The sequence below is a fragment of the Drosophila serrata genome, unplaced genomic scaffold, assembly GCF_035046125.1.
Source record: "Drosophila serrata isolate PLE 108 unplaced genomic scaffold, ASM3504612v1 contig_280, whole genome shotgun sequence".
NCBI classification, from domain to species: Eukaryota; Metazoa; Arthropoda; class Insecta; order Diptera; family Drosophilidae; genus Drosophila; species Drosophila serrata.
This window is the reverse complement of record NW_028257178.1, coordinates 225638-241672: the sequence shown is the minus strand read 5'-3', so window position 1 is coordinate 241672 and position 16035 is coordinate 225638. Positions and strand designations below refer to the sequence as shown.

Below are 16035 nucleotides of genomic sequence, written 5' to 3'. Positions count from 1 at the left end.
CGATTATAGTATAGTATACGATTTTTGCAGGTATTCAAAAGCAAAATGTAACAATTTTGTGCAGGTTCCTCCAAGGTTGGCACGAATCTCCGGCGATTGAACCCATTTATTTTAAACGCAGGGGCACTTGGTGCAACGATTCCAATTTTCTCTTGTGGTTAACGAAACGCTCCCAATTTGTGCAGAGCTACGTCTGGCATCTGCATAATTCAAACTTTCATGTCGGTCCACGAGCACTTGTGACCATCCAGTTAGAGTTCGATCACGTGTGCAATGCTCGATTGATGACACAAATTATGAGAAATTTACCCGCAGATAGGATCCGTGCTTTACGCCCATTTGTGATACGTGGCGTTGAATTTTGTGGCCCTGTCCTACGCCGCCCTATTTATTTACTTCGCGTCCTTAGAAATTGTTTTTTTATTGGTTCTCCAAAGGTTCATTGGTCGCCGACGATGTCCCCAGATAATTGACTGCGGAGCGAGTTGCTACTTCGAGACCGGATCGAGGAGCACCCGGTCGCGATTCCCGAATTCGCACTCAGAAGCGGATTGGACAAAACATGAAACATGAAAATATGAAACCTAATGGGTGTGTAATGTGCTATTGTGCTATTTTTAATCCTTAATCCTTGTCCACTTAGTACGCATGAAAGCAAAAACCAGCCCTCACGCCGGTGGTTCATTTCTCGTATTATAAAACAATGTACGAAGTAAAACTAAAATGTTGACTTTCTTTTAAAGCAAAAGAAAAACTTCAATTTATACTTTTTGTCAATGTATACAAATAATGTTTTCGAATTATCAAAAAAATATGTTCAGAGTTCCGGTGCGGCATAACCGTTTATAAAAAGTCCAATTTCGTTTTGTCTTTTTAACCTTAAACATGTTTAAATCTAAATAATTATTATTAAAACAAATTGATTTGTATTTTCGTTAACTATTTTAATTTTTTTTTAATTATTTTACATATTTTTTGGCATTTTATAGAAAAAATAGTTATAAAATCTTTTTTATTTGATCTACATTATTAATTTTTATACTGCCTAGGCTATTATATTATTAGCATTAAGTAAACAATAGTTATGGTAATTATACAATGTTATAGTTACGACTTAACAGTAAGACAAAACTGCTGGAAGTAACAATTTAACAGCGGTCAAAACGTTTGTTTTATAGTTCTGGCCGGTAAACGCATTTACAAGTATGTATTTTCATCACTGTTTGTACGCCATTTAAAGCCTAATAAATAATTTTAGTTGTACGTTTTTTATACGGTCAGTGTTTTGTGCCTGATGTTTGTTTAGTAGCTATCGACGGCCTCTTCATCGGTTTGTAGCGTATCGAGTTTTCTTTCTTTTTTAGCCTTTCGTCGATTTATCCATGGCATAAAGCTCCAAAGGCTGGCCCCAGCCAGCAGCGTCAGTCCTAAAGCATGGAAGAGCGGATTATAGTCATTGACCGCCTCAAACCAGAAGTTACAAAGCGGCGGACCAACTAACTGCAACAAGCCGTTAACAAAAAGGCTGATGCCATAGGATGACGTTAACCGTTCGGTACCTAACATATCTGCCATGATCACAGCCGTTATCCCCACGTAGATTCCAGAAGCAAGACCGAAGAGGGCACACCAGAAACAAACTGAGCTGTATGACCATGCAAATGGCAGCAATGCAAGAGAAAGACCCGATATAGACAAGCCTCCAACAAAGTACCACGTCTTAGGTATGTACCCCATGTCAGAAAGTGCTGAGCCTCCAATACGACCGATAAGATCCGTGGCGGAAACAACGGATAGTAGGTACGCTGATAAAGATTTGTTAAAGCCTCTGGCTTCTCCAAAACTTGGAAGCAAAATTATAAAATTCGTGTAGCTGATGGCATTTGTCGAATTAGAGATTAGTATGACTAAGTACATCGGGTCCCTTAGCAAGCTAAGATCGAAAAACTTTGACCGTTGTGGTGCTTGTGCCTTACCCCGAGCTGCATCGGTAGTGCCAGACATTTCTGGACACGAAGAGTCACTTACCACGCCCGCTCCGCTGTTACTGCCCATTGAACGAAGAGACATGTGCGAAGAAAATTCCTTTGGCTGGAATGACAAAGTACTACCGTGATATGGTGTGCTAACATACAGAAAGCTACTAGTTGATGGCGAACGCTTAGAGAGTCTCGACTTTGAGGAATTTCTAAGAGAGAGTTTGTTTGAACTAGAGCGAGTCTCCGGTACAGCATACAAAGAAGATTGTGAGTTCAGTTGGCCGGGCGTAAAGGTTTGATTCCTTTGCGGCAACCTCACTGGGGTACTTATTTTTCGAGTTCGAGATTGGAATTCATCACCAGGCTTGGAGTAACTTTGAACAACAGCTGCGGAAGCACTACGGACGAACAGCTGTTTCTCATCCTCTGGTAGATATAGGGGGGAAGGTGGCGAGTTATGGGGTAGTAGGTGCTTATCAGCTTGCTCCTGGCCTACTACGTTATCGTCAACGTTCTCGAATTTCATCACTATTCCAATGTCCTCTTCTTCAGGTATGTCTTCCAAAGTCTGGCGGGCACGTAGAACACGTACCATGTGTTGTTCCACAGGCTCATAAAAAAGAGCAGCTACAAACACATTGAGGGTAATGCCCCCCATTATGAGGCACGATCCATGATAACCATAGGTCTCAAGTAACCAGCGCAAAAGTGGAGGAAGAATGATGCTGCCGAGTGCACTCCCTGAGATGCACAGACCGTTCGCCAATCCCCGTAATTTCGCAAAGTATGAAGTCACAATATACACTGTAGGTGGGAAGGAAAGACCGGCACCAATGCCTACAAGCACGCCATAACTGTAAATCAAAGAATCATGAATAGCATTATAGCCGTAATTTGTGCGGTATAATTACCTGATATACAGGTACCCAATCGATGATGCCCAGAATGAAAGTATCATACCTAAAGATGCTGACGCTCCGCCCAGGAGAGTAACGGTTCGATATGAATATTTGACGGAAAGGATACTTGACACAGGACCTATTAATAACAATTTAAAAAATTAAACAAGATTACACTTTCATAATAAGCTTTGAACTTACCCAACGAACTATAGAGAAAGTAGCACAACGCTGGTATCCAGGAAGCCTTTGTAGGCGAGGAGTTGAAGGCTTCAGTGAATTCAACGAATAGAACACCGAAACTTTTTATCGTGCCAGGAATGAGGATATTGGTCAAACACGAGCCCAAAAGCACTAGCCAACCCCAGCCACCATCAGGTGGTACCAAGTCGTATTCACTGTCATCATTTTTTTTGTTGAATAAGCTAACTGTAAAAAGATTAGAAGTTTTAAGACACGCTTTGGATCATCATATTAATACATATCTAAGTTTTTAAAATTTCTCAGTTAAAGAAACAGAATTCGATCGATTCCGTGAAAAAAAAATTCGCAAGTCCTACAAGAATATAGCTACCAAGAACGGTGCTAATACTGTTACCTGACGCATAAATATCAAGATTCTTTTTAAATAATATATATATACGTATAACTAAGCTATTGACGTGAATTTCTGATTAAGGTAAATTGATTGAGACTGTTGTAGACCCCAAAGGCCTCTTCTCATTAATTTGAAAACCTCAAAGGCTTGCACACGATTTTTTCGTGCTGGCTTTTAAACTGGCTCCAGGCTGTCTCACATTTTGTTCAAAAGTCAGCGAGAGAGCGCTCTAGAACCAGATGCTCTCTCGTGCTGGCTCTAGACTCTAGAGTCTAGACCCTGAAGTACCGTGTGTCATCAATAGACCTCTGTCATCAACATGTCATCAACGCCGACTGCGACTTCTACCGAGGGGACGCTCTGCCGATTGCGACTTCTACCGAGTCGACCCTCTGCCGACTGCGACTTCTACTACGACGCTCTGCCCACGATACAGTTACGGCGGTAGTCTAGACGGCATTCGTCGGCAGTCCCATGACCCGGCCGTTGAGAAATTTGTTCATGAATTGTTGAAGAATTTGTTGATGATGTGTTGATGAATCATCGATTTATTTTTGATGAATTTTTATTGATGACAGCCTAGGACATGCCCATGTTAAATAAATCAACAGATGGCCTGTCATCGATGAAAAATCAACAGAACCCCCTTGACTGTTGATGAAACGTTGATGAATTGTTGATGACAGGTACTGGAGGGAATTAACAAGAATTCTGTGTTTACTCATACATGCAAACGTATTCTATTTTTAGATCTTTACACTCTCAACTTTGTGAGAGCAGGGAGAGCGCCATTGTCGTTTGAATCAAAAAATGAACCCCATATTGCAAAACGAATGTATGGTCGTGAGGCATCTTGTAAATTGTATAGTCTTTGGTGCGACTTCACAGAGCTTCCGGACGATCAGGGAGCCACGCAGGATCTGAATACGCCGCGAAGACAGCATCTTTGGCCCCCGCTTACGTACATACATATATGCTTAGTATATAAATAAAGTTCCGTTTACTGTATATTTCCATTGCCTTCCCCTATGGGAAGTAAAGCATTTTACTCTGTTAACCTTTCCCTCCTTGTTGGAAAACTCGATTTAATGGGTTTTCCAATTGATCTTCTTAATTGGATATCAAGTTATAAAATTGGATGACGCAAATTTAACTTTTCCACTTGCGCATAATCCAGCCATTTCTCTCTTGAAATTTAATGCATTGCAATATCGGCGTATAGTCGTCATTGGTCCAATATCTAAATTTTCATCATCATAGTTCTCCGTTGATGTCAATGATCTTCGTGTCCTCACGCGTTTTCTCAACAGGACACTCTCTTATTATATTTTTTCTTTTTTCGTTTAAGTTCTGTGAATACACGTCGTCCTTTTGGACTATAACCTCAAATGCAGGATCCACATAATTAACACATTTCAAATTATCACCTTAAAGACAAATGCCTTTATTTATTTTATTGTTTTTAATTGAAATGTTAAGAAACGACTAGTTGATATATTGGTTTGTAGTAAATGCTATATATCAGCGATGGCTATCCCGCTTTTCTGTCGAACGGGATAAAAAGTATCTTATGTCCGTCTTCTGTCTCTAAGCTACCTCCCTACAAATTTTCCATTTTTGTAATCTGTTCTGCCGTTCTTGAGTTATAAGTGGTGTAACAGACACGACTTTCTTTTATATAATTATATGTGCAAATTATATAGCGTTATACACACTAATCTCTAACATAGATAGTCTTGCCAAACTAAAAACTTTAATTCTAACCCACTTAGTTCACATGCAGACAAATTCCGGCAACACGCCGATAGTTAGTTTCCTCGTACTCTTCTATATTTTTTTTATCGCGCCTGCTAACACCTAACCCAAAAGGCACATGTTTGGTTTAATACGGGCCACATGAGTGTACTGACCATAGTGCATTAACGTCCATCACCATATTACCTAATCAGCTCCAAAAGAAGCTCCATTAGCTAGAGTCCAAGCAGCTCTATCAGATCGACAGCAGATCACGAAATGACCAAAACTTACAGTCACTTCTTTTCTACTGAGTAACTTAAACAAATTTAAACTTAATAAAAAAAATAAATAAATTTGGCGGTCATCAGTTCTTAACCCACCCGGTAAAAATTCGATAAAATGCCTATTTGTTATCTCAAATTTGATGAAAATCTTTTGAAAGCTGAAAAGTTTTTTTCCAAAAATTTTCTTATATTTATAGCATTAGAACTGAGAGACTAGTTTGCGTGAAACGAACAGACCGACATGGCAAGATCGACTCGGCTGTTAATACAGATCAAGAATATACATACTTTATATGAGGGTGACTCATTCACTATGTTGCAAACTTCTTATTGAAATTATAATACTCTGCAAGGGTATAATAGAACTCTAAAAAAAGTGATCTTTCAAAACCAAGTTGCCTTCAAACTTAAGCAAATAACTATTGATGAATTGCTGAAATTTCAGGATATGCTCCATCGTCTACGTAACGGAACCACGTAAAAGTACTGGGTCGGCACACGTTCCGGGCTTAAACTTCAAAATGGTATCCCACACGGATACCGCAATCCGTAGTCCTTTTTACCATAGCATTTATATAACCAAGATATCACTTTCGACCATTTTACTGAGCTTAGGCAAAAACTAAAAAAAAAGGCTTTATGTAATCAAATTTTAATTAATTTTAATTTTAATGGAAAGCCATGTCTACGACGACAGGAATGGGTCTTTTCAGATGGAATCTTAAGTTGTTGACCCACATTATCATAAAGTCTTATGGCATAAACATTTATTGAAAAAATCCAACTCGCCTTCTTGCTCCTGCAATCATTCAGTCCAGAAAATATAAATGCTAAATGCCCAGAAATTAGTAACATCAGAAATTTTAATACTCTCCCACCCTAGCTCTTACTATCCCCACAGCAAAATATATGAATAAAATCCAAATTTTTAAGTCAATCAACTTAGTACATCAACTTTAAACTATAATAGTGGCACCCTAAATGCTATATGACTTAATAATATACATACATAAGCTTTTAAAATAAAAAAATAAGTTAGTAATTAAAATCAAAAAACACTGTCATTTTTAAGAACGTTAAAGAAAAGTTCACATTCTTATTTTTTAAATCCTGGCCACATACTCTAACTGCCATTTTAAAACAAAGTGCTTGAAATTTGTAGCTTCCGCACACATTTTAAGGCTACATTTGTATGGTATAGATAAATACTTAATATGATATTAATACATAAATATATACATATATATTAATAACAAAAATATTTTTCCCTCGTTTTACTGACCTGATTTATTGCTAGTTTCATTTGAAGTTCCATTCGATTTATGGTCTTTGTGATATACTTTTTGTGATATTTGTGTACATACATTTTCTTCATGCATGGTCTCTAAAAAGAGAAAAAAAATATTTTTATGGTTATATGTTACGAGTAAAATAAAATATTCAATGCTAGCACGGTCTACAATATTAACATAGTATATATAATAGGTTCAGGATAAAAAGAGAAGAAAAACAAATCAAAAGAAGAAAAACAAAACAAAAGAGAAGAAAAAAAAAACAAGGAAGATAAATTTGGCACGCTGAAGTTTATAAACCCTTGTAGATGGCACTTCGATCACATATTATAATTACTGTTTTACATTCTAAGTTTTGCATTTTCCTCTACATCTAAGGATCGTTTATATTACAGCGATATACTATATATAGTTGTCCGATTTTCATAACATTTAAGATAAAAAACTAGAATAATATATAAAGTTCCCGCTCGTTCTTTTGGCAGCTATATGATAAAGTCGTCCGATCCGGCCCATTCCGATTTATACACGAATGAGAGTATAAAGAAACTGCAAAGTTTCATTCAGATAGCTTCAACACTGAGAGAGTAGTTTGCGTAGGCGGACAGGTGGACATGTCTAGATCGACTCGCCTGTTGATGCTGATCAAGAATATATATACTTTATATGGTGGGAGATGACTCCTTCAACTCGAGAACACGCAACATATAACTGTCCATGTGAAAAACAATGATTTTCTAAATTTATCCTACAAACACTAAGCGAAAGCAAGGCGAACTGGAAATTGCAATCGTTTGAAGTCAAACGAAAGATCGGTATCATTGGTAGTGGAGGAATACATATGTTACATTTGCACCTTTGTACTTTCAGTTAATAAGGTTGCCTCAATCAAATTCGACACGAAACTACGTTGGATAATTTACTACATCATCGGGATTTGTTATGGATTGTTGGATTTGTTGTCCCCAAATCGCCAGCAACTTTTGATTGAATGGTGAAATTATATAAAAAATAATTAATCCAGGTGTCTCATCAACTGGGACTTTTCCATTTCCAACAGCTAACAATTGTTTAGAAAATTGAGCAGCACTTTGATCATTTTTAAGTTTAACTCTCATATTAGTGGTTAGCGATAATTTTTTTACGTTATTCCATAAAGGTGGTGCCTTTAGGCAAGCATTTAATGCACATGCATTAAATCTACGGGTAATTACTAGGAACGTTTGCTTGAAGTCGCCTGTCAACAATACCATCAAGCCGCCAAAGATTTTGCTATTTCGACGAAGAACTTTCAGTGTGTAGTTAAGTGTCATTGTGCACTGATCTTAAACAATGAGCTTGCATTGCATCAACAATTTTCCCATTGCACTGGATCGGTAAATATTGGATGTTGGAGTATCAATTGTATTTAAATTGAGTGGCATAAGTGCAGAATGTTCAGTACGACCGCAATTCCAGATGATGCTAACGCCAAAGCTATGTCACATCTTGATTGAATAGTGGCCAAAATCAATGAAATGACAAATGTTTTTCCTGTTTCTCCAGGTCCGTCTAGGAAGAAAACACCCCCAGTATTATTGTCCAACGCTTTCATTAATGTTTCGTATAGTTGTTTTTGCTGTTCATTCAGCAACGACACATTATGACGAAAGAAATCCTGCAATGTATCACCATTGTATTGACCATTCACAGTTTTCAAATGCGCAAATGATTTAGGTCTACGTAAATTTACCAACAGCAGTCGCAAATAAAAACATTCATCATGTCTAGGATGAACAGTATACATGCGACCAAGTGCATCAGTGGAAAACGCCTGTGGCGTTTCAACGTTCATAAGCGTAGCTGCGAATAGGCATGCTTCACACATTGCAAACAAGCTAGTCAATATTGTCGATGGTGGTCTCTCAGCTTGTTGTGCCGCATTAGCCTTTGGGAAGTAAACTGTTTGGCCTTTGAATTGGAAATGACAATCTAGTTCGACAATAAGCTTCTTTTGAAATTTATCCAGAATTTTCATTGCTATAAACCTCACGGAGCTAAACTTTCCACGTGCGCTAAACTTGCATTTTTTTTGTCTAGCGACCGTGGGAACACTTATTAAGAACTTTCCTAAGTTGGTAGTAACTTGAAATCTGTTTTAAAAAATGTTGCGGTTAGTCTTCAATATACTTTTACTCGTATATATGTCGGAACGGGCTTGATCCGACGACTATATCATATGCCATACAAACGTTTGGACCAGTTTTTAAGTGATTTTTAACAAATTTGAAAAATTGAATTAGCAGCCATAGGAACGATCGAGAAATTAATTTATTAATTTAATTTAACAGATTTTCATTAAATTTGGGATATAGAAATGTTATATTATTCTTGAATTTCGGTTTTAATTTTATAAACTCAACTCAACATTCATCCTGCAGGTCGCGTTCCTGGCCGGCAGTCGATTGTTTCGTGGGTGAAAACATTCAGGGAGAGCGGGAATGTGACAAAATCCCATCCAGCTCATCAGAGAATAACATTCGGCAAGCAATCGCAAAGATACCCGTCGATATGCTTGAGAGTTCAGCTGAGCTTCGAAAATCGGGTATCTCAGTGCATTGAAAACGGCGGCCATCACTTGTCCGATGTAATCTTCAAAAGTGTGTAATGAAAACTTCAGCATGTGTGTTACAAGAATAAAAAAAAAATTGGAATGGTATGTCAACTACTTTTTTTTATAACCTTCTAAAGTCAGCAAGTTTTCTTGCCGCACCCTGTATATAGAGAAAAATGTAAAACTTTATATACACTCCTGTTCATAATTATACGACACCTATGAAATTTTTGTTTCAGCGGTCGTAGGAGAATGGAAACACACAGTAGATCAAAATAAAGTATGTCGAATAATAGCACAAGGAGTTGTGCACAAAATGAGCTATTCTTATCCTTGCTTGCATCACTCGTTTTCAAGTAACGGTAAAAAAAAGCACACACGCCCTGATTTAGGCTACCTTGAAATTGTTTTATAATGATACGACACATTTCAATTATTGCGGCTAAAGAGGAAGATTTAGTGTTTATTGGTTTTTTTATAATTTTGTTAAATATTTTATTCATTTTTTAATAAAATGCCGCATGGTAGCTTTTTAAGCGAAGAAGAGAAGGGAAAAATTAAGGCGTATAGCTATGTATAGGTATATGATATAAAATGAAGCATAATTTCATTGATTTTTACATAAATATTTAATTTATATTGTATTAATTACTAGTGATCGAATCTGCAAGGATATACAATCTTTGGCGTGCCGAGGTTAGTTTCCTTGTTTTTTTTTTATAAAATAAATATATTTTGAAGACTAAATTAAAAAATGTTTAATGTTGATTTTTTTGTATACCTTTGACTACTTATTACAAAAAAAAAAAAGCATATTAAGACAATTTGTAATAGATTAAGCTGTTTGACCACCCAGAACGCCCGAAAACAGAAGGGTATTTAAAAAATTAATTTTGACAAATCTATTAAAAATATTTATTAATTGGAACATCAAAGTACATATGGTAAACTAGAAATAGATATTAAATAATTATTGGAAGATTAAAAAATATTTGCAAATGGCGGAGATACAGCGAGTCTAAGAAGGAATTTGGCGTATTGTATACATGCTGGACAACACAATTCTTATCCGAAACCCGCAAACTAAATATTTTTTTTAAACTATATAAATACAGCTACAGCCGTTAAATAATTTTTTTTGACTAAAATATATATACAAATTTTATTAACGAAATTTCTGATTTAAAAAATTACAACTTTTTAAAAATAAATGGTATCAAAAAAATTCTACGTCATGCTATAGAGAAGTTGTCCAATAGTTTTTGAGAAACCATGTGCTCCGTTTTAAAAAAACGTAGTTTTGAGAAAAACGCAAAAAAAGATAAATAAAGGTACTCGAACGTATACCGGCAACGCTCACTTCTTATCATTGTAATATATTGTAATCACTGTAATTTACAAATAATGAAATATTTTCAAGCCCGATGTCTTAAAATTACCGTAAGAATATCGGTATAAAAATTAAGTTTAAAAAAATTGTTTTTTCAATAAAGTCAGGGTGGTATAACCTCTTAAGCATTGGAGTATAATCAATTAATTCTATATTTTTTCTCGACTTTTAATGCCACAGAGATTTAATAAATATAAAAAAAACATAAACAGATTATACGTTTTAACCCTACCAAACAGTTGCACGCCATATTTATTTATTTATTTTGTTTGCATATTTTACCCTGAGTTGTTCTGTTTTTTTGCGTCTGGTTCAGAAAAAATCAACGGGGGTAGTATTACTAGTTTACTCGATGGCTTTCATGTATTTTTTTTTTTTTTTTTTTTTTTTTTTGACGTTGATGCACTAAGGTCAGTACATTCAAGTGGCCCGTATGACACCAGGCACGTGCCTGTTTGGGTTAGGTGTTAGTAGGGGCGATGGAAAATATAGGACAGAATACGAGGAAAATTGACTACCGGCGTGCTGCCAGATTGTTAGCTTGCATGCTTACTAAGTGTGTTAGTATTAAAGATTTTAATTTGGGAAGGGTATCTACGTTAGAGATTAGTGTGTACAAATCATTATAATTTGCACATAGCACTCTAAAAGATTCATGCAGTTCAAAGGAGGTTCTACAGTGACGGAACACTAATGGGATATAGGATCTAGTAGTTCTACATGGTACATGGAAATTAAGCGGACTCAACAAGTCCGCACTTTCCACATCACCATGTATAAGGTTAAAAATAAAGGTTATCCCTAGCATTGTTCTACGATTGGCTAAGGACGGCAAGTTTATTAATAGGAGTCTACTAGAGTAGGAAGGTAATCTTTGGTTTGCATCCCAATTTAAACCGCGTAGAGCGAAAAGTAAAAAGTTCTTTTGAACCGACTCAATGCGTTTACTATGGACGCCGTACTGAGGGCTCCAAACGCAGCATCCATATTCTAGGATAGGACGAACTAAGGAAGTATATAAGGATTTAGTAACATAGGGGTCATTGAATTCCTTCGACCACCGATTAATAAATCCAAGCACACCCCTGGCTCTATTCACCATAGACGAAATATGATCAATAAAGTCAAGTTTTGGGTCCAAGCGGACGCCCAAATCGTCAACAGAATTAATTCTTTCCAAAGAGCAGCAGTTCAGCGTGTGAGTAGCAAGCTTAGGAACGACACGTGAGAATGTCATTAGCTTGCATTTCGAGTCATTTAAGTTTAATAAGTTTACACGGCACCAAGTTTGAAAATGATTAAGATCTGTTTGTAAATTCGACTGGCAGGCAACGTCATTGTATTGCACGCAAAGCTTGACGTCATCCGCGTACATAAGTACTCTGGAGTTAGTCAAGACTTGGGGCAGGTCATTTATAAATAATGTAAACAATAAGGGTCCCAAATGGCTTCCTTGCGGGACGCCAGATGTAACCCGTAGAACATTGGATAAATTATTCTTAAAGAGGACCTTTTGCGTCCTGCCATTCAAATAACTTGAGATCCAATTAAGAAGATCACTTGGAAAACCCATTGAATCGAGTTTTCTAACGAGGAGAGAATGGTTAAAAGAGTCAAATGCTTTACTGAAATCAGTATAGATTACATCTGTCTGACAATTATTATGGAAGACCTTTATAATATAGGAAGAGAGCTCCAAAAGATTTGTTGTTGTTGATCTTCGCTTCATAAAACCATGTTGACATAGAGAAATAACCGATCTACAAAGGTGCTGTAAGTGAGGGGTGATAATGTTTTTAAATAATTTAGGGATGGCCGACAACTTAGAGATTTCTCTATAATTGCTGGCATCCAATTTGCAAACTTTTTTGTGGAGAGGAATAATAAACGATTCCTTCCAAATAATGGGAAAGTGGGAGGTTTCCAAGGACAAGGTAAACAATTTCAAAAGGGGATAGCACAGGGCGTCGGCACAATACCTGAGCACACAGCCAGGAATTCCGTGGGACCTGGCGAATAAACTGGCTTGATACGATGAAGATCTAAAAGGAGAGAGCTTTCGTTTAGGCTATGACAGAAAATTAAGTTTGATTTGGGTATGTCGTAGGAATAGGTCTGGTGTAGATACGAAGAGCTAGAATAGGTTGTTTGAAAAAACTGCGAAAATAGATCGGCTATTGCCTGATCATTATTTGCATTAGTATTTTCAAATGAAAGCGAGGAAGGATTTGTTTTAGGCTTACGTTTAGTGTTAACGAAATTATAAAACTGTTTTGGGTCCTGTGAGAACTGGGCCCTACAACGAGTTAAATAGTTTTTATAACACTGCGCGTTCAGCACGGTAAAGTTTGACCGAGCTGATAAATAAGATGAAAGGGCAGATTGAGAACCGGTGATTTTAAATTTAGCATACAGTTTAGATTTTTTATTTTTAAGTCGGCTCAACTCTTTAGTAAACCACGGCAGTTTATTCGAGCTTGGCGGATAATATAACGGAACACATTCAGTAAAAAATAAATTCATGGCACTGTAAAAAATATCCACGGCAAGAGCCATGTCAGTGCACATGTATAGATCAGACCAATTGAACTCGTTTATAAAATTATTCAGCCGTTCAAAGTCCGTTTTGCGAAAACATAGGACTTTATTGGCTGGACGGTCAAAAATATACTGTACGTCACACCCAATATCAAGAGTCACATCGAAAGTTCGATGATAAGGATCTTCGTGCTGCGTCAGAGGCGCCACCCTTGCTAAACTGACTCTCGCAGGATCAGAGACGAAGCAAAGATCGAGCAAGCGCTGTAAGGAATTTCGAACATGGTTGACTTGAGACAGCGAAATGTCAAACAAGCCAGCGATAAAGTCATGTTGTGTAGGTGTATGGAGAGTATTGGTGGAATTATTTGAGCACCAAATAGCACCAGGGATATTAAAATCTCCTAGAACTACCAACTGGTCTCTATCCAAAAGTCTACTGGAAACCATCTGAATAGCGGAAAGGTGATTCCAATAAATAGGAAGTTCCGACAGATAGCTTCACACAGAGGAATTCAACATCGTTGCAATCCTCGAAGGTTAATAATTCTGACGTGAGTGAGGAGTCCACCGCTATAAGAACTCCACCCCCGCGTCTGATAGGGCGATCTAGCCGATTTACTGTGAACACAGCTGGAAAAACTTCGGAGCTCAGAATCTCCGGCTTTAACCAGGTTTCTGTGAACACAATAACCTGAGATGCAAACGAATACAAGTTAGGAAGCTTAATACGTAAGCCTCTTGCATTCTGATAGGAAATACCTAGGGAGTGGGTTAGTTTTTTGGATCGGGATTGGAAGACGTAGAAGGCGCAGTGGTATGATCAGGCCTGGGAAGAGTTATTCATTCAGGTCGTTTTTTCTATTTCTTCGCTTCGAACTCCTTAACAACGATGTACTCTGGCCAGAAGTTGGGAGAGCAAATAGTGTTAAAGAGCTCGTTAGGGACATTTGTTTTGAAAGATGAAATGTCCCTTGCGTAAGAAAATTTGAACTTTTCCACCTTTATCTTAATTTTTTCGGCTCTGGTTTTGCCTTGTATAAAGGCGAGAACATCTTCCGATGTTTGGTCAGGGGAGAGCAGCGAGACAAAAATATGTCTCGTTGGTGGAACAGCTATAAGGGCTTTTGGCAATGCAGATTGGTTATCTGCCGTGCCATTGTCGGCCGGTATTTCTGGCCTAACACCCTGGGCAGATATATTTGTGTGAACGGGACTTTGAGGGGTCAATATTTGCGACCCCCCAGGGGATAAAACAGAAATCACCGGCGGTACGGGCACTCCCGCTGCACATTCGAATACCGAATCTTTTCTAGCGCTCGATCTCAGCACTCTTGGAATTAATGCTGAGGTCGAGGGCTGTGCCGAGGGAGGCTGCTGCTGAGAGCCCGTTGCAGGTAGTTGGGGTCCGTCTACATGCTGCCCACCAGTAGCAGTTTTTTTGCGCCTAGGAGACTCATTTAATAGCGTAAGGCTATTAAATTGGGTGTCCAGCGCCAAGAACATATCAAGAGTTTTACGAAAACTCGTTAAAATGCCCTTAAAACCGCTTTTGGTTTGCCGCATGAAAGACATCATCTCCCTTTCTATACGCGACAGGCCTCACAACAGAAACGCAGGCCGATGTTTTTTTTTACATCGTCCACCGTCCGAGCTGCAACTCCAATACACTTGGCGTGCATGACGTTGTCGCACAGCCAGCAGCCGATTGTAAGGTCACCTGCAGCAATTGCCTTTTTGCAGGTTTTGACGAAACAGACAATATTTCCGGACATTATATGGACTTACCACTGTACTTGTACTTTGAAAAAATAACAACAGAGCTATTAAGAAAGAAGTGAAGAGTCTCAGCGAGAGCGAGAGAGCGGGAGAGCGAATGAGATCAGATGAGATAAGAAGTGCAGCGGCACAGCTAAAGCGAGAGAGTGAGAGAGCGTGGGAGATAGATAGATAAAACGTTTAGCTGTTGCGACGGCGCAAACAAAAGCTAGACGAAGAAGGCACAAAAAGGAATGCAAAATATGCAAAAGCTAACACTAGCAGCACAACTTAATTGGGAAATTAAACCAATTATAAAGACAAATCAAAATAGCTGCATGCACACGCGAAGTGGACGGGAAGTATTTAACACAAAATAGAACATTTAAGTTAACCACGGTGGTTATTTTGAAATTTTAACACAAAAAGAGAGCGCAAGAAAATAACACGTCCGTTCACTTGGAAAGATGAAATGATCAATCCTAATTTCCTAATCGAACGGGTCCTAATAATACTGTTCGGATTCTGAAGCTAATTTTCAAACTTCAGAGTTGCTAAGTGTTACCGCCACACCTGACTGTTCGTTTATATATACGTTCCGCTTCATAAGAAAATACAAAGACAAGAGTATAGTTTTCGATTATAGTATAGTATACGATTTTTGCAGGTATTCAAAAGCAAAATGTAACAATTTTGTGCAGGTTCCTCCAAGGTTGGCACGAATCTCCGGCGATTGAACCCATTTATTTTAAACGCAGGGGCACTTGGTGCAACGATTCCAATTTTCTCTTGTGGTTAACGAAACGCTCCCAATTTGTGCAGAGCTACGTCTGGCATCTGCATAATTCAAACTTTCATGTCGGTCCACGAGCACTTGTGACCATCCAGTTAGAGTTCGATCACGTGTGCAATGCTCGATTGATGACACAAATTATGAGAAATAGATAGGATCCGTGCTTTACGCCCA

At 37.9% G+C, this 16035-nt stretch overlaps 1 protein-coding gene across 1 annotated transcript; it reads right to left on the bottom strand.

Moving 5' to 3' along the window:
• Positions 1-923: 923 nt before the first annotated feature.
• On the bottom strand, positions 924-12682 carry LOC110188787 (solute carrier family 16 member hermes). Its single transcript, XM_020958634.2, has 4 exons — positions 6780-12682; positions 3080-3307; positions 2891-3017; positions 924-2833 (listed from the first exon to the last, which is right to left on the bottom strand). Exons 1-4 carry the CDS (start codon positions 6874-6876, stop codon positions 1303-1305), a joined length of 1983 nt encoding a protein of 660 aa, XP_020814293.1. The 5' UTR covers positions 6877-12682; the 3' UTR covers positions 924-1302.
• Between the last annotated feature and the right edge of the window lie 3353 nt (positions 12683-16035).